Source organism: Lycium barbarum, chromosome 2 (assembly GCF_019175385.1).
Source record: "Lycium barbarum isolate Lr01 chromosome 2, ASM1917538v2, whole genome shotgun sequence".
In the NCBI taxonomy this organism is placed as follows: domain Eukaryota; kingdom Viridiplantae; phylum Streptophyta; class Magnoliopsida; order Solanales; family Solanaceae; genus Lycium; species Lycium barbarum.
Window position 1 is genome coordinate 137,131,855 of NC_083338.1, and position 26,085 is coordinate 137,157,939.

The 26,085-nt window shown below is 40.0% G+C and overlaps 1 protein-coding gene across 1 annotated transcript; it reads right to left on the bottom strand.

Annotated features, from left to right (window-relative positions):
* Positions 1-377: 377 nt before the first annotated feature.
* LOC132627490 (uncharacterized) lies at positions 378-15,624 on the bottom strand. The gene is made up of 5 exons (XM_060342861.1): positions 11,248-15,624; positions 10,523-10,594; positions 9,563-9,613; positions 8,397-8,482; positions 378-660 (listed from the first exon to the last, which is right to left on the bottom strand). Exon 1 carries the CDS (start codon positions 15,438-15,440, stop codon positions 14,244-14,246), a length of 1,197 nt encoding a protein of 398 aa, XP_060198844.1. The 5' UTR covers positions 15,441-15,624; the 3' UTR covers positions 378-660; positions 8,397-8,482; positions 9,563-9,613; positions 10,523-10,594; positions 11,248-14,243.
* Positions 15,625-26,085: the final 10,461 nt, after the last annotated feature.

Here is a 26,085-nt window from a genome sequence, read left to right on the forward strand (position 1 = left end):
TCGATTGTTGGGCTTGACCCCGAAAAATTACTTTTCTTTCTCTTTTGTTTCAAAATCTGAGGGACTTTCAGCCCAATGCCTTTTATTTTTGGTCAAAAATTAAGTGGGCTTAGACCCAAAACCTTTGAGTTTAATTCAATCTCAGCCAAGAATTTATTTCAATTTGGAAAGGTATCACTTTACTTCAAAATTAATCCATTTTGTTGAAGAAAACGTACTAGTACTCATGGTTTTGAAAATTCTCTATGCTTCGTTATCCTGTATTAAGAAAAATGTTTTGTTACCCTTCAAGTCTTTGAAAATTATTATGCGTGATCCGGGGCTTTGAAAATCCGTTTGGGGACTTAAAGTCGACTAAACGGCATATGCACCGTTGGCCTCAGATATCTAGTTCAACCATAAAGGATTCCACTAATAATGTGTTGTTTACAAACATGACAAATACAATACACCCTTGAGATGTAAATTCATAAGGTAAAGGTAAGTTAGGCTAGGGGCGTACTAAGCCCCTATTTAACCATTTTCACCCATGGTTGGGCCTTCATGCGATCTACAATATTTGCTTTCATTTCCTTTCATAAGACTCGATGTATTTTAAAAGAAATGGCCCGTTGGGCCTGAGCCCAATAGATTTGGTTTCGACCAGGCCCACTTTGCATGCTGTGAAGAGGAAAAAGAGGGAAAAAGCGAACTCGATTAGAAATTATACTACTGAACTCATCACAAGTATATATGTACACAATATATATAAAACAACAAACACATGCATACTCTCATAATTGCTGGGCTTATCGGGCCTAGAAGCCCAAATTCCAAACTTAAAGAAAGACCTGCTCGGCATCTGTGTTTCCTGATTTTAGACTAAGCATAAAATATGGGGTTATCTTGTTGCTAGCTGAAGTGGGCCAGGCCCAGATCCATACTAAATCTGAATTTAGACTAAAATTCAAGCCTAAAGAGCTCTACCCCCTCAGGTCCATTTGATACACCTCCTACATGGGATTAGCAGTCATATACATGCATGATATACAAATAATATACACATTTGATGTGTATATCAGGTGTATACCCTGCACATATTACTTTTCTCTTTTGTCCAGCCTATGTATATCTCAAGTATGACAACTCCTCAAACTTAAACCTTGGAATCATGATCAATTAGTCATTGTGTCAATCTTTCCAATATTAGCACAACATAGGACTCAACCTAGACTAAGGCCAGCATGCTCAATCTTCATCAGGTAACCCTTCATCCTATCATAATAACTCATCCCACACAACTTCAACTATCAGCAAATCATTTAGCTATTATCAGATCAAATCAGCATACACTTGATGCATAATGCTAACAGTATCCAGACACACTAAGAGATTACAAGTAAAGGGAAGTCAAACATATTGATGTCATGATCACAAAAGGGAATTTGAGAACCAGATAGACCAAGGCCAAAATGACATAAAGGGACAGGTTTGAAATAATTCATAAAGCTAGAGATAGCACAGAGATTGACCTCTAAGCCCCAGTCTAGTTAAACAAAATAAGAACATCATACAGAGGGAGTACAGGGTTTACATTCACAACAACTTGCATAGAATGAAAATTGCCTTTCAGTTTTAGTAGAATTTTAAAGAAGAGGAGGGAAAACAAGAATTAAAAAAAAAACAGACTACATAATTTGTGTTCTATTGTCCATTTTAAGACAGCCGTTGATCATTATGGGCTTCATATTAACCAGTTATTTTTCCATTTCCAGAAAGTCAGTGGCATACCTAAACAGATTCTTTTTTTTTACCTGAACAACCTATTTAGGCACTTAGTAAATTCATTTTATAGCAATCCATTGGTGCAATGATAAGTTTTTAAGGGACAAGTGTGTACACATAGCATATATGTCCCCCATGACTTGTGGAGTGCACCATGACACCTCTTATTTGGAGGAGGGGTGTTATGAACCAAGCAAGACTTGGTTCTTCCCAATCCTCAATTTAAGATGTCTTAAAAAGGCTCCTCCATGTCAAGACTCAATTTAAGACTACTTAGTCAACATTAATACCAGTTTCAGTATTTTTTGTTGTTTAATCCTATATTCTAATCACAGTGTGACTTTACCCTTTACATCAGACAAAACCTCAACAGACATACATATTCTTGTTTCGAGATTGATTTATACATATCTGAACTTAGACAGAACCAAAATAACACATTACCATCCCAGGAGAAAGCCAAACATCATTATCAATCTCATTTTTTAACCATGATCATTACATATTCTATGTTTTAAATCACGACTTCAAGAAATGACACAAGACAGTTCACATGAATGAAAAACTGGACAAGATTGAACCCAGGTTTTCCCTCCTCTTTAACTCCCTTTTATTTTTCGAAGCCAAAGACTATTTTTTCATAAAAATAAAGCAGTTAAAGTTATGCTAACAATTCCAGTTTTATACTATTGAGAGGAGGTTGTAATTAGTCTGAATTTCATCCTATTATAGCTAAGTGTAATCATTCAGGATCAATACAGATTCCGAACATATCAAAGTCCAAGGACTAAAAGGGTTACTCAAGACAGGACCAGTGTTAAGTATCCATGAACTAAGCATTCAACTTCAATGCTAAGCATAAACCACAAATGATCAGACCCTAAAAGCAAATAAATTACACAATTAAGCACAGAAAGTACTAACTAAGCAGATCCTTTAACACAGACTGAGCAGATAATTAAATATAAATATTAACTAAGCAGAAATTTCAAAAGAAAAGACTATAATAAGATAAAATGTTACATTTTGGTTGTGCAGCCTAGTTCAAGAATGGATTTGGAGCCTTGTGCTTCCTCAATCAATCCTCAGCCACACAAATAAACAAAATAAAACTTTTGAAACTAAAAACTCAACTTTGAAGCCGAGTCTTAAAATTTTGAACTTAAAATCCCAAGTTATGAGCATAAAACTCAAGGTCAGGGTTTTCTCGTACGTGTAAGTCTGGAGGACGTGAACAGATCAAGGTTTCTACGTCTCTTCGATAAGAATAAGGATTTGAAATGATACAAATTCCTCTTCATTCTGTTGTGCTCAGTGAAAGAACTGCCTAAGCATACTTTTTCAGATCCAAACTTCTTTGTTCTTTCTAAGTCTTCTTCTTGCATAGAAGAATGCAACTGTTGCAAAAACCAGGATTTTATTAGTAGGCGGCATCCCCTCTGTCTCAGTTTGTTTGTTGTTGAGAAATGGGGTTTTATTTATTGAACCCCAAATTCATCCTAAACCCTAGACTACCGATGTGGGACAAGTGGGCAATCTAAAATTTCTACACTCAATACATGAATCTACGGCTATGAATCACTGAGGAGAACAAATATATGGGCAGATTTGGACCAATTTTGGTCGATCTGGTCCATACCCTCTTAAACCAATAGAAAATGAGGATTTCAACTACAATACAACAAAAATAATTAAAAGAGTTCAGTGTTTGACCGTGAATTCAGTAAAAGAAAGGAAAACAGTTAGATTTGTACCGTGTTTGGGTTGAGTTTGGTGAAACAATGGTGCAACAAGGACGGAGCAATAAATGCTTTGCCTTTTTTCGCCTCTTCACAACCTGTACACACCTGCAACCTCTGGTTTTTTGCATTTTAGGCCGAGGTGACGAGGAGAGAGGGTGGAGAGGCGGGTGGCGGCACATTCTAGTGTTCTATACCCTATCAGGTTTCTCGAAAATGGGGCAAAAGTATAAGTATGGAAAGGGTCTGCCCTTTTATATTTATAGTGATTAGGCCAGACCGGCCAAATTTTAAAATAAAGGAAAGGGGGCTGACTTTGCATATACGTATAAATATGTATATAATCCATGCATATATATGTTTATATGCATGGTATATACGGGGTATTTCGGGAAAATTTCACATACTATAATCATAAAATAAAAATATCTTTATTTGGCTCAAATTGTTTTAATTAAAACCAGGATAAACACCATAAATATAGTTAAATTCTAATTTAAATGCTTAATCTTCCTAAAATAGAAATGCACTTGTTTTCACTTAATTGATTCAGATCCCTTGACCTTGTGGGAGTAGAATACTTACGATGATTTGTATTTGTTCAAAATAAATAACCTGTAATTAGCTACTTCTTTGAGAAAATAAATACTCTTGTATTTTTTCTTGAAAATATACTAAAAATGTAAAAATGACATGCAGTTGCTCTTTTGCCGGTTTTTGCCAAATGTAACGGCAAAATGCCACCGGGATAATTTTGTAAAATTGATTTTGACTTATAAAATGCATATTCTACTCCATTTGTAATCCAGGGACTCCGGATATTTAAATAAAATTATCGGAGGTAAAAAATTAAGTGTCAACAACTTTCCCTTTGTTGTGCGGGGATGACAAAGCCATCTGCGAACAACGACATTGGAAGAACCCTGATTTTTGACCGACTGACTCAAAGTGATTTTCTTTTAGTGCAAATTTTCAAAATGATGGCTCGACGCTGGTCTACGGGTTTCCTACATATCTCGAGTTGTACGAGAATTCAGGTCACTTGTAGTTCGACCTAACTAAGACTTTAAGTGCTTTGAGGGAAAGTCCTGAGATTCCTCAGTGTTGTGATTGATATTTCTCTAGACTGCTATTAGAGTGTGACTGACTCTCTGGTCTTGAGACGCCTACATATCCCTGGCTTCTGGGAAGCAGGTCACATGTAGTTCAACTCGCTAGAGAAGAGTATATCCCTTATGCAGGAGTACATTAGGATTTTCTCGGTGTGTATATAACCGGTTGCGGTTTTTAAAAAAGTAAGCAACTAATAGACAAAATTGTTACTGAGTCTGAGATCGGATGGCTTCCAAATCCTAGCCGGAGAGCTTGACTCTCATGGGCATCCTATCTTGACCAGTTGCGTAAGAAAAAGTACCACGTTTGCTCCGCAAGTGTCTGGATATGGTTCAGCAAGCCGACTCCTTTCTGGTGACTGTATACTTGTTCTTATGTGTTTGACAGCATTGCAAATATTCCTCGTGGTGTCAGCATGATTCTTTGATGAGTAGCCTTGAGGCTGTTGCTTGTTTATGTGGATGGACTTTGTGCCGTCTTTGTTTGAAATGGGATTGCCCTTGTGGAAATATCCTTTGTTTGGATAATTTTTTGAATGAAACGGCCTTTGTGGCGGTATTTTTTGTCTGTTTGGATGATATGGCCTTTTGGCAGTATTTTTTGTCTGTTTGTCTGAAATGGCCTTTGTGACAGTATTTTTTGTCTATTTGGATGAAATGGCCTTCGTGGCAGTATTTTTGTTTTGGATGAATGGCCCTTGCGACGATGTTTGTATGAATGGCCTTCGCGACTGTATTTGTATGAATGGCCTTCGCGGCTGTATTTGTATGAATGGCCCTCGCGGCTGTGTTTGTATGAATGGCCCTCGCAGCTGTGTTTGTATAAATAGCCCTCACGACAATGTTTATATGAATGGCCCTCGTGGCATGCAGATGACAGATATGGTCCTTCCGGCTGGATGATCTTTCTTTCATCCGTTGTGTGGGCTGTGACCTTCGTGGTCGGATATGCCCTTTAGTCCTTTGTCATGACCCTGGTGGTCGAATATATCTTTATCATTCCCTGTCGTGACCCTCTTGGTTATATATATCTTTTCGTCCTGTTTTAGGGACCCTTGTGGTCAGATGTATCTTTATGTCCCTATTTTGCGACCCTCTTGGCCCGATATGTCTTTTCCATTCATTTGTCGTGACCCTTTGTGGTCGGATATTCCTTTTATGCTCATTCATTGTTGACCCTCTTGGTCGGATGTATCTTCTCCTGTTCACTCTTTTCCTTTGTCGCGGGCAAACTGGTTGGTGACGTATCTATTTTTCTGTTTAATCCTGCAAAAATATGCATCCACAGAAAATAAGTTAGTTTCCTAAGAGGTCGTCCTAAGAGGCCGATTAGTTTCGTTGTCCTCCCGTCCAATATATTCTCTTGGCAGCTTCTTTGTGTCTGTTCCTCTTGGACTCGATATTTCGAGAGATGGTTTTGAAAACGAGATTATGTTGATCATTGGTTTGAAAATAAAAGACAGTTATAAAATACACGTTGTTTTCTTTGAAGATGACATGACATGTATATTTCGAATGAGGTCTTCGGGTTTCACGGACGATTTTGTTGCCAAACTCCTGAACTGGTACAGTCTTGTTGCCATACTCCTGAACTGGTGGAATTTTTGAGATTCTTCTCAAAAATTCTGCCCCGGTGTTAGGTCTTGTGTCTCTCGAGTCTCCTAAAACATTATGCCCTACTGTAAGGCCCGGGTCTGTGGTTTTTTTTGTTGATTGTTTGACGGGAATTTTTGAGGTCTCCTAAAAAATTCTGCCCTAGTTTAAGGTTGACGTTGGCTGACCCTTGCGTCGATTCTTATGCTCTGATTCTGCTGCTTCTTTCTGACTTTTGTGTCTCTGAGGCTTCCTAACGGTTTCTTTGGTTTTTCTTTTGTGACGACCGAGCTTGAAAACTCCTACGTATCCTGTCGCAGCAGGAATCAGGTCGAACGTAGTTCGGAATAATATAATTGGGTTTTGGTTTTTACTAATAATGCGACCTGGTCCGATGCGGATTGCCTACGTATCCCACTGTGGGGAAGTCAAGTCATTGCGTAGTTCATTTTACATAGATGGTCGTTTTTTCCTTACTCTATTACAAAAGTACACTTACAAGCAAAAGGTATGGTTACAAGAAAATGAAATATTAGATGTAGTATCTCTTGAGTGCGTCCGCATTGATAGCTTTTTGGGCCATTCTTGTTCATCCATCTTAGCTAGGACTACGGTTCCTCCTGAAAGCACTTTCCGGACCATGTATGGTCCTTGCCAATTTGGCGCAAATTTGCTTTTGTATTCATCTTGATGAGGGAAGACTCGCTTGAGTATGAGTTGTCCAATTTGAAAGAGTCGAGCTCTGACCCGTTTGTTGAAAGCATGAGACATTCTCTGTCTGTATAATTATCCGTGGCACACTTCCACCATTCTTATCTCGTCTATCATAGCCAGCTGCTCGTAGCGGTTTTTAACCTATTCAACATCGTCTAGCTCTGCTTTTTGAATGATCCATAGCGAGGGAATTTCTACTTCTGCGGGCATGACCGCTTCTGTACCCTAAACAAGAAGGTAAGAGGTAGCTCCGGTGGATGTTCGGGTTGTTGTCTTGTACCCCAACAAGGCATATGACAACTGCTCGTACCAGTTCTTGTAGTTATCGATTATCTTTCGCATGATTCTTTTAATGTTCTTGTTGGCAGCCTCTACGGCTCCGTTCATTTGTGGCAGGTAGGTCGTAGAATTCCTGTGAGTTATCTTAAATTGTTCACAGATGTCTTTCATCAGATGGTTGTTCAGATTGGCTCCATTTTCTGTAATGATGGACTCGGGCACACCGAAGCGGCATATGAGATTGTTCTTGACGAAGTCAACCACGACCTTGTTGGTCACCGACTTATGAGAAGTTGTTTCCACCCATTTGGTGAAGTAGTCGATCGTGACTAAAATGACGCGATGTCCATTGGATGCCAATGGCTCGATGGGTCCGATCACGTCCATCCCTCATGCCACGAACAACCAAGGTGAACTCATTGCATGCAGTTCTGTTGGAGGAACCTTGATCAGATCTCCGTTTATCTGACATTGACGATATTTTTACACAAATTTTCAGCAATCGTGCTCTATGGTCATCCAGTGATATCCCGTCCTCAAGATCTTCTTGGCCAGGATGAATCCATTAACGTGAGGTCCGCATGTCCCTGCTTGTACCTCTTTCAGCAATTTCGTGGCCTCTTCGGCATCTATATATATGATGTTACACCTCAAAAACTTTCGTTGATGCACAGTGGATAGACTAACGAGGGGCACGAAGTATACGATGTTTCAATAAGTAGGAAATAACATTGGATGATCCTAAGTGAGATTTCAAAGGCATTCGAGGTAATAGAAGAAAGTTTGCCAAGAAAGGCAAGGCATATGTTATGTATCGGAAAGGATTTATGAGTAACAAATTAATGATGACTTAATGATGTTTTGGACAAGAGCTATAACTGTCACGACCCAACCCCGTAGGCCGTGACTAGTGTCCGTGCTGGATACCCAAACGTACCCAATAGCCCCAAACCAGCATATTAACAGAATATATCAATATAAAAGTAGATTGGCGCTACTAGATATCACAGATGAACAGATTTGGCACGTGGAGGCCGATAAGGCCATCACAGATCAAACTAACCCAAAGCATATACAGAACCCACACAGATATATCTACAGACCTCTACAGAGCATAGAAAAATCATAAGATGGGACAGGGCCCCGTCATACCCCTGAATAGTGTACATATATATACAATAGTGACAGACTGTACCAAAAGATGGGCTCTGGATAAAAGAGCGCTCCAAATGGCAGAAAAGATATCCTAGACGGGCGGGTCAGCAAACCTGTCGTCAGTACCTGCGCGGCATGAAAACGCAACCCCCGAAGAAAGGGGGTCAGTACGAAATATGTACTGAATATGTAAAGCCTGAATTACAGAAACAAAATCATAACTGGTACAGAACGTACAGAAAAGGTGAGTGAAAAATCCAAAGTATCAAATGCATAATTTCAAAACATACAGAATGTGTACAGAAACATATGTCATGTCATATACGACCCCTACCAAGGGACTCGGCAGACAGAACGTGGCCACCCTCCCGACGCTGGTGCCACAACTCGGAAGAATCAGAATAGGGGCATAACCCCGTAACATAATATATCATATCAAATGGCCATAGCAAATCATATCAGAACATATGTACATGGCACAGCATACTCCACAAACCCATGTACATGTATACCTGCCCCCTCACATCGAGGCACGGCGAACAATGCAGAGGATTACGCTTGACAACATATCCTGGCCCGGGCTCAGTGTGGGAAACATTGGGGCATCCACGAATGGAGTAGTGAGAAATTAAATGCAATAAAAAAAATACCATATATAATTCCAGAGACTCAATGAGGTGTATTGAATGACAATTCAAATCAATGAAGTTTGACGGAATCGTAATAGGTGAATTTCGGATGTCATAATGGATTACGGTAGCATAATCTTTCTGAAATCGTTCCCACGTTCCAAAACAATTTATAAGACTTAATGGAATAATTAAAATAATTTTTGTTTAGTAGTTAAAAGAGTAGTTAGAACATTTCTTTCAAAAACTGCTCGAAAACAAGCCTTAAGTACAATAAGGGTAAAACCGGAAATAGTGGGCCCACCTCGGGACAAGTAAAGCGGTGGGCTCAAATTACGCATATTCAGCTTATGGGGTCATCTACGGAGGTTCTGGGGACATTCCATAGCTTTCTAATCAATTGGGGAAGTTTGCATAAATTTTTCAACAAAGCATACTTAAAGGGTTCAATTCTATTGAACGAAAAAGTGACAATTTCAGACGCGAATTCCGATGAGCAGAATATCCTCCGAGGCGTGAATCCGATCCTAGTACATCTAGGACATGCCAAAAGAAGGATAAGGGTTGCTTTACATACCTTATGTGCTCCTTACGCCTTTCCAAATTCGATCCCCGTTTCGTCTAAAATCTACAAATGGTCACAATTACCAATTATCAATTTCAAGTCTCTAAGTATTCAACTTAAATTCATATTTGTCTACCGAAATTTCGGCAGCACCTCCCCTATAAATTCAACATCCCCGAGAATTCAACTCGGCCAAAACAATCAACAACAACCCAACAACAACACCACAAACAACAACAATCAATATAAAACGCAATATGACATAACTAGTTCTACTTTGCGACATAATACGATAACTTCCATTCCGACTTCACACTTCCAAACCAAGTTCAATGTTTTCATATTCATCATTAATCAAGATCATCACCATATAGTTTAGAAGCATTTTATATCATTTCCACAAAATATTCATACGATATACATAATATACAAACTTTCCGCTAAAGTCATAATTCATCCAAAGCTTCTAATCTTTGGCATACATATTCATAACATGTTTCCATCTTCCAAGTTCATTAACAATCACCATAATTTGCGCCCTAACAACATCATTTTTATAATGTCGTAAGATCATACCTAAACGACATAAACTTCTACTTTCCATTTCAATGCAGACTTATATCATTTCACCTTTATATACATTGAAAGCATCACAACAACACAACCAACATGTTAAACAAAGTTGATTCATTCCCATTCCTCTAAGGGGTACCACACGGCTACATTCCTATATTTCCAACTTCTATCAAATTCATTCAACTTTCATTTCCAATATACATTTCACCACAACCACAACTAAAATACAACATAATTTCAATTCACCATAGGCATACAATACATACATACACACGGCCATACACTATATTCCATACCCACTTTGAAAACTTCCATTTTTTCATACAATCAACTCATTCCCACATACTACAACACAAACAAGACTTCATAACACAAATAAAAGGGATGAATTCTTACCTTTTCCCTTAGTCTTCTTCACTTGAATATTTGATCAAATTGAGGAACCAAATGCTCCTTCTTCAAAAACAACTACACCAAGTTGTAGAGGGACCTTAAATTAGAACGAAAATCACAAGACAACAATTTTTGGAACAAGATTTTTGGGGGTGATTTTTTGTGAGGGTTGGCCGAAACCCTTCAATTTTTGCTCTTCTTTGAGTTTTGTTTTCTCTTCTTTGTTTCTTGAGTCTTCTAATGAATAAATAATACATATATGGCCCCTTATATTAATTGGCACATGGAAAAATCATTAAAATGGTTGGGTGGGCTTGGCCTTGTGGCCGGCCACCCCCTCCTTATTTGGGCCTCATTTTTCTCTTTAATTATTTGGCCCAATGACTTATAGTCCACGTTTTGTAATTCCCGAAACTAATTTCCAAAATTCCAAATTTGCCCTTAGCCTTATCCCACACTTCCACAACAATATTCTTTCATGCACAACTCCTATGTTAAATAAAATCAATTTTTGCCCTTATTTCTTACAAGTCAAAGATATTTCCAATTCTTTCCAAACGTGTGAAAACACGGGATATAACATCCTCCCCCCCTTTAGAACATTCGTCCTCGAATGTTAAATTAATATTATAGGGTTTGAAATGGCTTCGGGGGATTTTCTGTTTATAGACAGCACATATGGTACACATTCATAATTGAATATAATTAAGCAAGGATTTTTAAATTACCTGTGGGCATAGGGAACAGATGAGGATATTTCTTCTTCATCTCCTCTTCGGCTTCCCAGGTCATTTCCTCCCTGTTATTGTTTTGCCACAGCACCTTGACGGAAGCTACATCTTTATTCCGCAATCTTCTTACATGGCGATCCAAAATGGCTACAGGTTGCTCATCATATGATAGTTCCTCCGTTACCTGAATATCATCTGCTGGAAATATTCTGGAGGGATCACCAATACATTTGCGGAGCATGGACACATGAAATACCGGATTTACCGCTCCCAAATCAGATGGCAGATCTAGTTCATAGGCAATATTTCCAATTTTCCGAACAATCAGATAAGGCCCGATGTAACGCGGACTAAGCTTACCTTTTTTACCGAATCGCATTACGCCTTTCATAGGCGATACCTTCAGAAATAACCAATCACCAACCTGGAATTCCAAAGGACGATGCCGTTTATCAACGTATGATTTCTGTCGACTCTGGGCTGCCAATAGTCGCTCCCGGATAAGTTTCACCTTATCAACTGCCTGCTGGATCATATCTGGGCCAATTAATTCTGTCTCACCAAAATATCGAACCAGCCGATAGGTGACCTGCATTTCCTGCCATACAAAGCCTCGTACGGAGCCATCTGGATACTAGAATGGTAACTGTTATTATAAGAAAATTCAATCAATGGCAAGTGATCATCCCAGCTACCTCTGAAATCAATAACACAGGCCCGTAACATATCTTCCAGTGTCTGTCTAGTGCGCTCGGCCTGTCTGTCGCTCTGAGGATGAAATGTTGTGCTCAGACTCGCCTGAGTCCCTAATCCCTCCTGAAAAGATCTCCAGAAGTTCGCCGTAAACGGGGCGCTTCTGTCCGTGATAATAGATATAGGAACTCCGTGAAGTCGCACAATTTCTTTAATATAAAGCCTGGCATAATCCTCAGCGGAATAAGTAATTTTGACGGGGAGAAAATGGGCTGATTTTGTCAGCCTATCAACAATAACCCAGATGCAATCATACTTCCGTGGAGTGCGAGGCAAACCTGTAATGAAGTCCATTTTAATTATTTCCCACTTCCATGTCGGAATTTCCATTTCCTGCAACAGTCCACCTGGCTTCTGGTGTTCAATTTTGACCTGCTGACAATTTGGGCACTGGGCGACGAACCCTGCGATATCCCGTTTCATGCCATCCCACCAGTATAGGCATCTAAGATCATGGTACATCTTCGTAGACCCAGGATGAACAGAATAGCGAGCATAATGTGCCTCGCTCATAACCTGCTACCGTAGCCCTGCAATATCAGGTACATACAACCTGCCTCTGTATAGTAATGTTCCGTCCGGTGTAAACTCGAACGGAGTCTTCTCCTTTTCATGGGTTGTGTCTCTGTACCGAGCTAAAACAGGATCTTCATATTGGTGCCGCTTAATATTTTCCTTAATAGATGATTCAAAAACCCCTCAGACAGAAATCCGCGTATCTCCAGAATCGGCCAGACGAACCCCGAGATTAGCCAACTGATGAATATCACGTACTATCTCTCTCCTGTCTGGCTGTAAATCTGCTAAGCTGCCCATAGATTTCCGGCTAAGCGCATCTGCAACAACATTAGCCTTGCCTGGATGATGCATAATATCCACATCGTAGTCTTTCAGGAGCTCCAGCCACCTCCGCTGCCGCAAATTAAGCTCTTTCTGCTTAAAAATATACTGGAGACTCTTATGATCTATATAGATATCAACATGAACGCCATATAAATAGTGTCTCCATATCTTCAGAGCATGAATCACCGCTGCAAGCTCCAGATCGTGGGTAGGATAATTTTTTTCATGCTTTTTGAGCTGTCGGGAAGCATAAGCTATAACTCTGCCATGCTGCATCAATACACAGCCTAACCCCACACCAAAAGCATCACAATAGATAACATACCCGTCTGGTCCCTCCGGAAGAATCAGGACTGGAGCTGTAGTCAACTTCTCTTTCAGCAACTGGAAGCTTCGTTCACAAGCATCAGTCCACTGGAACTTGGCTCCCTTCTGAGTTAGCCTTGTCAAAGGCGCTGAAATCGAAGCAAACTTTTCCACGAATCTTCTGTAATAGCCTGCTAACCCCAGAAAACTACGTACCTCTGTGGGCGTCGTGGGTCTAGGCCAATTCTTCACGGCCTCAATCTTCTGGGTGTCCAACCGGACGCTATCAGCTGCAATAACGTGTCCCAAGAATGCCACTGACGCCAGCCAGAATTCACATTTAGAAAATTTTGCATATAATTTCTGATGCCGAAGTACCCCAAGTACCGCCCTCAGATGATCCGCGTGTTCTTCCTCGGACCGAGAGTAAACCAGAATATCATCGATAAATACAATCACGAACATATCCAAGAATGGCCTGAATACCCGGTTCATTAAATCCATGAATACCGCAGGAGCATTAGTCAGCCCAAAAGACATAACTCTGAATTCATAATGCCCATATCTGGTCCGGAATGCTGTCTTAGGAATATCGGCCTCTCGCACCCGTACCTGGTGATAGCCTGACCGAAGGTCTATCTTCGAAAAATATTTGGCGCCCTGCAACTGATCAAACAAAACATCAATTCTGGGGAGGGGGTATTTATTCTTTATGGTTACCTTATTCAGCTGCCGATAATCAATACACATACGCAGCGACCTGTCTTTCTTACGCACAAATAATACCTGGGCTCCCCAAGGTGAAGTACTGGGTCTGATGAAGTCTTTTTCTAACAGATCCTTCAACTGCTCTTTCAGTTCTTTCAATTCTGCCGGTGCCATTCTGTACGGGGGAATAGATATAGGCTGAGTATCTGGAAGCAAATCAATAGTAAAATCTATCTCCCTCTCTGGACGAAGACCTGGAAGCTCATCTGGGAATACATCTGGAAATTCATTAACCATGGGAACTGACTGAAGAGTCGGCGTTTCTGCTTTCAAGTCTTGTACCCGAACCAGATGATAAATGTAACCTTTTCTGATCATCTTCTTCACCTTAAGGTATGAAATAAACTTACCTTTCGGCTGGCCAAAGCATAAATGCGATTCGAAGGACCACTAGTACCAGAAGCTCTACCACGGCCTCTGCTGCGACCCGCCGGTGCTGATGTACCCGGCCCTGTAGGGTGCATAGCCACTGACGAAGATGATGACCTAGCGGCTAATCCGGTAGGCTGCGCTGCACCACCCAAACTACCCTTATACGGGCAATCTCTCACAGAATGGCCCTGACGGCCACAAGAAAAACATGCACCGGTGGCTCTGTAGCACTCCCCAGGATGGTATCTGCCACAATAAGAACACTGAGGCCTAGATGGCCTCATCTGACCAGAACCCCTATCTGTCCGCGAACCTGAAGCCCTGGAGCTCTGACTTGCTCCTGAATACCCTGGGCTATCAAATCTGCGACCTGTAGGCTGTGGAGGTGCGCTCTGTGCCGGCTGGGATGGATACCTGCTAGACTGCTGCGGCTGTTGAGGCTGTCTGCCCCCAAAATCTCTAGAATACCCAGATGATCTGGCCCTCTTGGGCTGTCTCCGATCCTGGCTCCTGTCAGGCTGACGCTCCCTATGCCGGTCCTCCATGCCCTGGGCGTGCGCCTGAATCCGGGCAATATCTATGCCGGGCTGAGCGGCCAATACCAAATAGTTGTCGACAAAATAACGGTCCAGCCCCATAATATACCTGTGCATCCTGTCAGCCATAGTAGCTACCACAGCAGGTGCATATCGGGCCAGTGAGTCGAACTCCAGACTGTACTCTCGGACATTGCGACCCCTCTGTCTCAGCAACAAAAATCTGTCAGCCCTGGCCCGCCGTAATTCCGGAGGCAGAAAATGGCTAAGAAAAGCCTGAGAAAAATCATCCCAAACTGCTGGGGGAGCGCTGTCGCCTCTGGATAACTCCCATGACTCGTACCAATTAGCAGCTACATCATACAACCGGTACGAAGCCAACGTGACTGACTCTGTCGCGGAAGCATTAATCAAATGTAAGGTGCGCCGCATCTTCCTGATAAACTCCTCATGATCCTCCTCGGGCTTTGTCTCGAAGAACTCTGGAGGGCCACAAGTCAAGAACTCACGGGCTCTCGAACTATCACGTCTATCCGCCCGATCACCTCTCAATCTGTGCCCCTGAACCTGTCCCGCCACAAGTCTGGTCAATAGCTGGACCGCCTCCCTCATAGCCTGATCCTCAGTCCCTAGCCGTGGAGCTGGAGGCTCAGGTACTGGAATCTCGGGAGCTGGCGGTGGAGCCGCCCCTCGATCTGCAGCTGCTGCTGCTCCAATCTCCTCTACGTGTGGCGGTGTAGAAGAGCCCTCTGTCTGGGGCAAAATCTCAGGAGCAATATGTGCATGGGCCCTGGTAGTCCTCTGGGCCCGACTAGTCTCTCCCACAGCTGCTGCCTTGGCCTTTTGGGCCGCTGTCGCCTTTTTTGGAGGCATAACTGCAAATGTAACAATTCGTTAGGGAGGAGTCATCCTGATAACACAGCTCTATCGCACGACCTAAGACAGAAAGAAGGGTAGTATCCTAAATGCCCTGTAGCCTCCTGTTTATAGGTGTGGTGCACAACACACCGATAAACAAGACTCTACAAGACACGGTCTGTAGACATTCCGAGGACGAACCGCTCTGATACCACTTTTGTCACGACCCAACCCCGTAGGCCGTGACTAGTGTCTGTGCTGGACACCCAAACGTACCCAATAGCCCCAAACCAGCATATTAACAGAATATATCAATATAAAAGTAGATTGGCGCTACTAGATATCACAGATGAACAGATTTGGCACGTGGAGGCCGATAAGGCCATCACAGATCAAACTAACCCAAAGCATATACAGAACCCACACAGATATATCTACAGACCTCTACAGAGCATAGCAAAATCATAAGACGGGACAGGGCCCCGTCATACCCCTGAATAGTGTACATATATATACAATAGTGACAGACTGTACCAAAAGATGGGCTCTGGATAAAAGAGCGCTCCAAATGGCAGAAAAGATATCCTAGACGGGCGGGTCAGCAAACCTGTCGTCAGTACCTGCGCGGCATGAAAACGCAGCCCCCGAAGAAAGGGGGTCAGTACGAAATATGTACTGAATATGTAAAGCCTGAATTACAGAAACAAAATCATAACTGGTACAGAAAGTACAGAAAAGGTGAGTGAAAAATCCAAAGTATCAAATGCATAATTTCAAAACATACAGAATGTGTACAGAAACATATGTCATGTCATATACGACCCCTACCAAGGGACTCGGCAGACAGAACGTGGCCACCCTCCCGACGCTGGTGCCACAACTCGGAAGAATCAGAATAGGGGCATAACTCCGTAACATAATATATCATATCAGATGGCCATAGCAAATCATATCAGAACATATGTACATGGCACAACATACTCCAAAAACCCATGTAGATATATACCTGCCCCCTCACATCGAGGCACGGCGAACAATGCAGAGGATTACGCTTGACAACATATCCTGGCCTGGGCTCAGTGTGAGAAACATTGGGGCATCCACGAATGGAGTAGTGAGAAACTAAATGCAATAAAAAATACCATATATAATTCCAGAGACTCAATGAGGCATATTGAATGACAATTCAAATCAATGAAGTCTGACGGAATCGTAATAGGTGAATTTCGGATGTCATAATGGATTACGGTAGCATAATCTTTCTGAAATCGTTCCCAAGTTCCAAAACAATTTATAAGACTTAATGGAATAATTAAAACAATTTTTGTTTAGTAGTTAAAAGAGTAGTTAGAACATTTCTTTCAAAAACTGCTCGAAAACAAGCCTTAAGTACAATAACGGTAAAACCGGAAATAGTGGGCCCACCTCGGGACAAGTAAAGCGGTGGGCTCAAATTACGCTTATTCAGCTTATGGGGTCACCTACGGAGGTTCTGGGGACATTCCGTAGCTTTCTAATCAATTGGGGAAGTTTGCATAAATTTTTCAACAAAGCATACTTAAAGGGTTTAATTCTATTGAACGAAAAAGTGACAATTTCAGACGCGAATTCCGATGAGCAGAATATCCTCCGAGGCGTGAATCCGATCCTAGTACATCTAGGACATGCCAAAAGAAGGATAAGGGTTGCTTTACATACCTTATGTGCTCCTTACGCCTTTCCAAATTCGATCCCCGTTTCGTCTAAAATCTACAAATGGTCACAATTACCAATTATCAATTTCAAGTCTCTAAGTATTCAACTTAAATTCATATTTGTCTACCGAAATTTTGGCAGCACCTCCCCTATAAATTCAACATCCCCGAGAATTCAACTCGGCCAAAACAATCAACAACAACCCAACAACAACACCAACAACAACAACAATCTATATAAACCGCAATATGACATAACTAGTTCTACTTTGCGACATAATACGATAACTTCCATTCCGACTTCACACTTCCAAACCAAGTTTAATGTTTTCATATTCATCATTAATCAAGATCATCACCATATAGTTTAGAAGCATTTTATATCATTTCCACAAAATATTCATACGATATACATAATATACAAACTTTCCGCTAAAGTCATAATTCATCCAAAGCTTCTAATCTTTGGCATACATATTCATAACATGTTTCCATCTTCCAAGTTCATTAACAATCACCATAATTTGCGCCCTAACAACTTCATTTTTATAATGTCGTAAGATCATACCTAAACGACATAAACTTCTACCTTGCATTTCAATGCAAACTTATATCATTTCACCTTTATATACATTGAAAGAATCACAACAACACAACCAACATGTTAAACAAACTTGATTCATTCCCATTCCTCTAAGGGGTACCACACGGCTACATTCCTATATTTCCAACTTCTATCAAATTCATTCAACTTTCATTTCCAATATACATTTCACCACAACCACAACTAGAATACCACATAATTTCAATTCACCATAGGCATACAATACATACATACACACGGCCATACACTATATTCCATACCAACTTTGAAAACTTCCATTTTTTCATACAATCAACACATTCCCACATACTACAACACAAACAAGACTTCATAACACAAATAAAAGGGATGAATTCTTACCTTTTTCCTTAGTCTTCTTCACTTGAATATGTGATCAAATTGAGGAACCAAATGCTCCTTCTTCCAAAACAACTACACCAAGTTGTAGAGGGACCTTAAATTAGTAGGAAAATCACAAGACAACAATTTTTGGAACAAGATTTTTGGGGGTGATTTTTGGTGAGGGTTGGCCGAAACCCTTCAATTTTTGCTCTTCTTTGAGTTTTGTTTTCTCTTCTTTGTTTCTTGAGTCTTCTAATGAATAAATAATACATATATGGCCCCTTATATTAATTGGCACATGGAAAAATCATTAAAATGGTTGGGTGGGCTTGGCCTTGTGGCCGGCCACCCCCTCCTTATTTGGGCCTCATTTTTCTCTTTAATTATTTGGCCCAATGACTTATAGTCCACATTTTGTAATTCCTGAAACTAATTACCAAAATTCCAAATTTGCCCTTAGCCTTATCCCACACTTCCACAATAATATTCTTTCATGCACAACTCCTATGTTAAATAAAATCAATTTTTGCCCTTATTTCTTACAAGTCAAAGATATTTCCAATTCTTTCCAAACGTGTGAAAACACGGGATATAACAATAACGTCCCTTAGATTGTTAATGAGGTGTTAAACAAGTGTCAAGAAGGTTCCATAAGAATTGAAAATCAAACGAACGACAGAGATCATTTCAGGGAAATGGGGTTATACGACCGACTTATACGGTCCGTATAACATTATACGGTCCGTATAAGGGTCCGTATAACACCCAGTAGAGATGATGTTTGCCTGGTGGTGAACCACGACCACTTATACGGGCCGTGCAATGTTACACGAACTGTATAAGTGTCCGTGGAAGTCCCGACGGGCTGAGTTAAGTTCAATTATATAAATATGATCCCACTTCACTAATTTCATTTTTCACACTTCTTCATCTCTCTCAAGGATTCTAGAGGGTTCCACACACTTCTTCCATAAGAACTTAAGAGAGATTCAAGATCAACTTCATCAAACCAAGGAAATCAAGTGTAAGAAACCCATTAGAGTTCATCCAAGTCAAGAAATTCCAATGGAAAGGAACTAGGATTTTGGCTCAAGTGAAGTCTTTCCACTCAAGGCTCATTCCCACACTATATAAGGTAAGTTTTATGATCATTAGGTTGAAAGATTTAGATTATGAAAGGAGATAGAAAATGGGTTGTAAAGATGAGAATAATGAGATTTTGCGTAGTAGCTTGGGATGAGTCATGATTCTTGATATATTATGATTATGATTATGCTATAAATGATATTTAGAACGTGGGATAAGCATTATATGTGAGAAAACGTACTAGTATGCTATGACCATGACTATAGATGAATTGGAGCGAAATTTAGAAATGTGGATAATGTGGATGAATAAAGAGTGTTGGTTATAATGTTGTGAATGTTCTTATAGACATTTGGGAGTGGATATGTGACGTGAGGAAAGTTGTATAAACAAAGGAAATGCTGCCCGATTTTCTCTAGCTTTAGTTGAACATGTTCATGTGATCGATTAGCTAATGTTAATGCGAACTCTCTTTAAGGTAACAACGTGAGCGCTGAAGGAGAACAAGCAAGCGATAGAATAGCTAAACGAAAAGGTATGTAAGGCTAGTCCTTTCTTTCTAAGGCATGACTCCATGGCATGAATTCTCCTATATTTCCATGACTTTCCTACATAACGGAAATTATGAGTCTATGACTATAAGGAGCTACACATGTGTAAGATAGAGAAAAGAGATAAGACACGAGTATGATAATGGATGATGATGATGAGTTTAAGTCTAAAGAATCCTAAAGTGAGATATGATGCCCATGAAGTTAATGATTCTAAGTATGGTTCCATTGATGCTTTTTCTTGTGTGCACTTATCTTAAAACTTTATTCCCTTCAAGGTGAGATATGATGATTATGATCACTGCATAATGTCATCGGGGATCCACGACCTCATGTCACCCCGACATCGCCATAGTTGCCTTAAATGTTCTAATATATGCTTTAATGATAGATGTATGGTAATGCTAAGGATGATGTTGGTTTCATTTATGTATTTTTTATGTATATGTATGTATGTACGCATAGCAATCCCACTGCTCAGTTACGTATAGCATTGAGTCCCGGAAGGGCCGAGTACAGATAGCATCGAGTCCCGGGAGGGCCGAGTACAGATACTATAGAGTCCCGGGAGGGCTGAGTACGGATACTATAGAGTCCCGGGAGGGCCGAGTACGGGTGATATCGAGCTTATATGGTCGGGTACGTGGCTTTACTGCATTTTATGTTATTGCATATGTAAGCATGTGGATGTAACAAGTGTATCTCTAGGATAATAAATGGGTATGTACGTATGACGAATGTTTAAAAAGTATTATGAGAATGAACGGTTCTTTTATCTTATGCTATCCCTTGTGCTCTTATCATGTTATTATCCACGCCTTACATACTCAGTACATTGCTCATACTGATGTCTGTTTTCTTTGAATGCTGTGTTTATTCCCACAGGTAGACAGGGAGGCGACCCAGGTTCATAGGAGCTACTAGCAGACTTTGAGGGCACTCCATTGTTCCGGAAGTGCCATTGAATTATTATTTTGTGTACATATATGTTTTGGGCACGACAGGGTCCTGTCCCATCCATATGTCTAGTACTCTAGTAGAGGCTCGTAGATACGAATGTATGGGTAGTATGGTCTCATGATTTCCCATTGTATAAATATGTATTATTTTGATAGTCGAAGGGCTTATGTATATACAGGTAATTATGTTTCAAATAAAAATGGTTTTCCTACGATTATGAGCATAAGAAATACAACTGTACGTAGAATGAGTAATAGAACGAGTGGTGCTCGGTAGTTAGCCCCAGGTACCCGTTATGGCCCTAGCCGAGTCGTGAAAAAAGTGATATCAGAGCAGTTCAGTCCTAGGAAGTGTCTACGACCCGTGTCTAGTAGAGTTTTGTTTATGGTGTGTTGCGCGCCACATCTATAAACAGGAGGCTACAGGGCATTTAGGATGGTTACTCTTCTTTAATCTCTAAGATCTTACGATAGAGCTAAGCCATAGGAAATGAGATTCCTTATACTAACCCTTGATTTCAGCAGAAGGATGGTATCGATGGAAGAAAGTGATTGATGATGTTGAAGTTATGGAGGTAAGTCACTTCGTCGAGACTACGTTATCAGGGTATGTATTCATATGTTAATGGATTGGTTGTCATAGAGGTAAGTCAGTGTTCATATGACAGAGGAATTGATTAAACATGTCTCTTGATGATAAGTTCAGTTATAATTTGTGAACTAAGCAAATTGAATGAATCAGAACAAAGGTAAGCGACGGTACGAAAGATGTGTGTCGAGTAAGGTAAGAATATTGAGCTATGATTGAAATGTAAAGCTGAAGGATGAAACGGAAAGTAAATAGGGAGGGATAATAGGGCAGATCGCTAAAGGATCTGGTACATCTCGAAGTGTGATATGTGAGGTAAGTTTCGACATCTTTGTGCTTTTACTTGAAAGTGAGAGCCTTGTGTGGCTGAGATATGTCGTACATATATATTGACCCTGTGAGGCATTGTTGGTATTTGCTGCTTGCAGGTTTTGGGATAGTACGAAATATAGAAGAAACTCCGCCAAAATTTTCCTAGAATCTAAAGGAGATAAGATATAAGTTTGTAATATGTCCTAACGGGAAAAGATGTTGTGCAAAAAGTAATGGCAGGATGAGATTAAGTTAGGAGTATCTTTAACAACTACAAGATATGAGTTAAACACTATTGAATTGATAGTAATGGTAATTATAAGATCGACATTGATACGGTAAAGAGAAATGCTAGAGTAAATTAGGGAGACTGGTAGTGCTAAAACACGGCATAGGAGAGGAATGGTAACTCCAATAGAGTGCGATACTGGAGTATTGGTTGGATGGATAAGAACGAGTAAGATACAATAAGTCTATTAGCAAAATAAAGTAATAGCATGACTGAGGCAGGGGTATGAAATACGAAGGGGTATAACGAATGTGAATCCATTGGTAAAACAACTTATATGGTAAGTGTAATAGGGCTGATTAGAAAGAGTAACATGTTGAGTATGCTTACTCCATGAGGAACGCAGGCTTGCGAATGAGATCCATAAGTGGCGCTCTATAGAGATGATGGCGATTAGGATATAATGAGAACATAGCAAGAATGGTGATACAAAGTAAGTAAAGTATAGCAAAGAAATGACTAAAGATGCGACATGTTCTATACGAATAAAGAGTGAATGCAAGTGTGAAACCAGTAAGCGAGCCATGGGGCAGTAGATAAGAAAGCTTATAAGACCTTGTTAGAAAAATCCAGCATAGAGGTTTCACAATGACATAAATGATAACTTGAAAAAGGAATCAGAGAAATGTGATATGGCAAAGTAGTAGTAGTTTGTGATTTGTATAATCGAGAGTATGAGTGATATCTTTTGCTGGATGTAAAAGACCAAGACTACAGAAAGATGAATAATGAAATAGGACGATTGTTAAGAAAAGGATCAACACAATAAGGATGAGAGGGGATGATCAGAATGAACAAAATAAGTTTTGGAAGCGAAGAATGGATGGTACAAAGGTAGTATATTCTAAAGGACAAAGCGGTACTAAGTTAAGGATAGGGTTCCTCGTGCGAAGAATAAAGGATTGATTATAAAACGGAGGGCAATAAGATAAATTGAGGAGGAAGGAATGTAAAGGAATAAGAATGGGAATAGAAAGAGAAGGAAAATGCGCCGCAAAGTACACGAGCTTAAGAAGTGGTCGTGTTATGATTAAAGGAAGATGCATCTCCTACGAATATCCTATACCAAGTTAGAACGAGTAAAGTGTATGATGTAATGAGTTGAAAAGAAAAAGGTGGCCATGAGTTATGAGTTTACTGTACGACGATAAAGCGATAAAGCAAAGCTATCTTCAACGACAAATACAATATAATTATGATTGGTTTGGAAATCAATGTTGAGTGCAACACAAGAGTAAAAGAGTATGAGGCATAAGGGGTATTAGTGCGCATGAGACTTAGGCCCTGGAAAACAAAGATGACGTTACAAGTGAACTTTGAGCACCGAAGAAGAGGGCAAGTGACATTGCATGGATGGTATGGATAACTAGACATACTAATATTGTGAGCATCCCTCTGGGAAAAAAATTGTTAATTGGAGCGGATTTAGACATTGACTCATAACTACTAGATGAGCTATGACACCGAGCCTTGTCGTGGCCGGGTATGCGAAAACCATCGAACCTTCAAGGTCGGGTATGCTATGGATATGAATATGGACACGAATATGTATACGGATATGGATACATATATATGTATAGATGTGTATGTACACGAATCACGCAAAAATTACTATGTAACTTGCAAGTATTTATACGTCGCCAATGAAACCAATTGGGTACTTAAAAAGAGGAGTAAGAGCCAAACAAGAATAGTGTGGTCATGATACTCCGGGTCAGTTGAAGGAAAATATATGGTGAAATGAGTTGGAATGTTGAGTTGGGATTATCGTTAAGGATAAATAGAACAATTACTTGGAATATGATATAAGTACATGTTATATGCTTCCTACGGTAGCCCTAGGGTGTGACAACTTACGAATGCAATAAGATCACTGTATGAAGGGGGGGCTTTTACCAAAAGAATATTACGCCTTGGAATTTTCATTTTTGTACCATTATGGTTATACCTATTTTCCAACAGTTACCAAAGGTTTATGAAATTCTCAAAAATTATGAGGCCTTTGAGGAAGTCGACGACGGACACCTATGACAGGACACCTCGGATTGAGTTTATCTAGACTATACAGATGTGGGTCAATACCATTATCGTGGTCATAGGGAAGAAAGGAAAGCGGAAGGGATTTGTAAACCATGTGGAACTTAATACCATTATGGAGCAAGAAAAAGGACTGATGAGTCCGAGTGTCAATGAGGATTCTATTAGGAAAGCGACTCAGTTATATCTCTTGAAAGGATATTTCTGAGGAATTGGCAAAGTATTGCACCCGAGAGTCATTACTAAGAAGAAAAACTCATTTTCAGCTATTAAAAGGGAATGATATAGATAGTGTGTGTTAGAGGATTAAAATGATGGCTCCCAAAGGAGGTTCAAGATGAAATGCTATTGCCCCAGGTATGCAATGCAATACCTTACTTTTAATGCTTTTGGTCGTGTATGGCGATATTGTGTGTTGTGGTGTTGTATCCCTGAGTGGCAGTGTTATTTTGGACTGTTGTGACAGGATGGTAGTGCCATATTATAGGGAAAACTCTGGCGAAATTTTTATAGAATCCCCGATAGCTTAACATTTGAGGACGAATGTTTTTAAAGGGGGGAAGAATGTTACACCTCGAATTTTTTTTTGTTGATGCACAGTGGATAAACTAACGAGGGGTACGAAGTATACGATGTTTCAATAAGTAAAAAATAGCATTGGATGATCCTAATTGAGATTTCGAAGGCATTCGAGGTAATAGAAAGGATTTTTGAGTAACGAATTAATGATAACTTAATGATATTTTGGAGAAGAGCTATAACATCCCTTAGATTGTTAATGAGGTGTTAAAAAAGTTTTAAAAAGGTTCCATACAGATTGGAGATCAAACAAACGACGGAGATCATTTCAGGGAAATGGGATTATACGACCGACTTATACGGTCCGTATAACACCCAGTAGAGATGATGTTTGCCTGGTGGTGAACCACGACCACTTATACAAGCTGTGCAATGATATACGGACCGTTTAAGTGTCCGTGGAAGTCCCGACGGGCTGAGTTAAGTTCAATTATATAAATATGATCCCACTTCACTAATTTCATTTCCCACACTTGTTCATCTCTCTCAAGGCTTCTAGAGGGCTCCACACACTTCTTCCATAAGAACTCAAGAGAGATTCAAGATCAACTTCATCAAACCAAGAAAATCAAGTGTAAGAAACTCATTAGAGTTCATCCAAGTCAAGAAATTCCATTGGAAAGGAACTAGGGTTTTGGCTCAAGTGAAGTCTTTCCACTCAAGGCTCATTCCCACACTATCTAAGGTAAGTTTTATGATCATTCCATGTTATTTAAGATATTGAGAGGTTGAAAGACTTAGATTATGAAAGGAGATAGAAAATGGGTTATAAAGATGAGAATAATGAGATTTTGACTAGTAGCTTCCGATGACTCATGATTCTTGATATATTGTGATTATGATTATGCTATAAATGATATTAAGGACATGGGATAAGCATTATATGTGAGAAAACGTACTAGTGTGCTATGACCATGACTATAGATGAATTGGAGCGAAATTTAGAAATGTGGATAATGTGGATGAATAAAGAGTGTTGGCTATAATGTTGTGAATGTTCTTATAGACATTTGGGATTTGATATGTGACGTGAGTAAAGTTGTATAAACAAAGGAAATGCTGCCCGATTTTCTCTAACTTTAGTTGAGCATGTTCATGTGATCGATTAACTAATGTTAATGCGAACTCTCTTGAAGGTAACAACCTGAGCGCTGAAGGAGAACAAGCAAGCGATAGAATAGCTAAACGAAAAGGTATGTAAGGCTAGTCCTTTCTTTCTAAGGCATGACTCCATGGCATGAATTCTCCTATATTTCCATGACTTTCCTACATAACGGAAATTATGAGTCTATGACTATAAGGTGGTACACATGTGTAAGATAGAGAAAAGAGATAAGACACGAGTATGATAATGGAT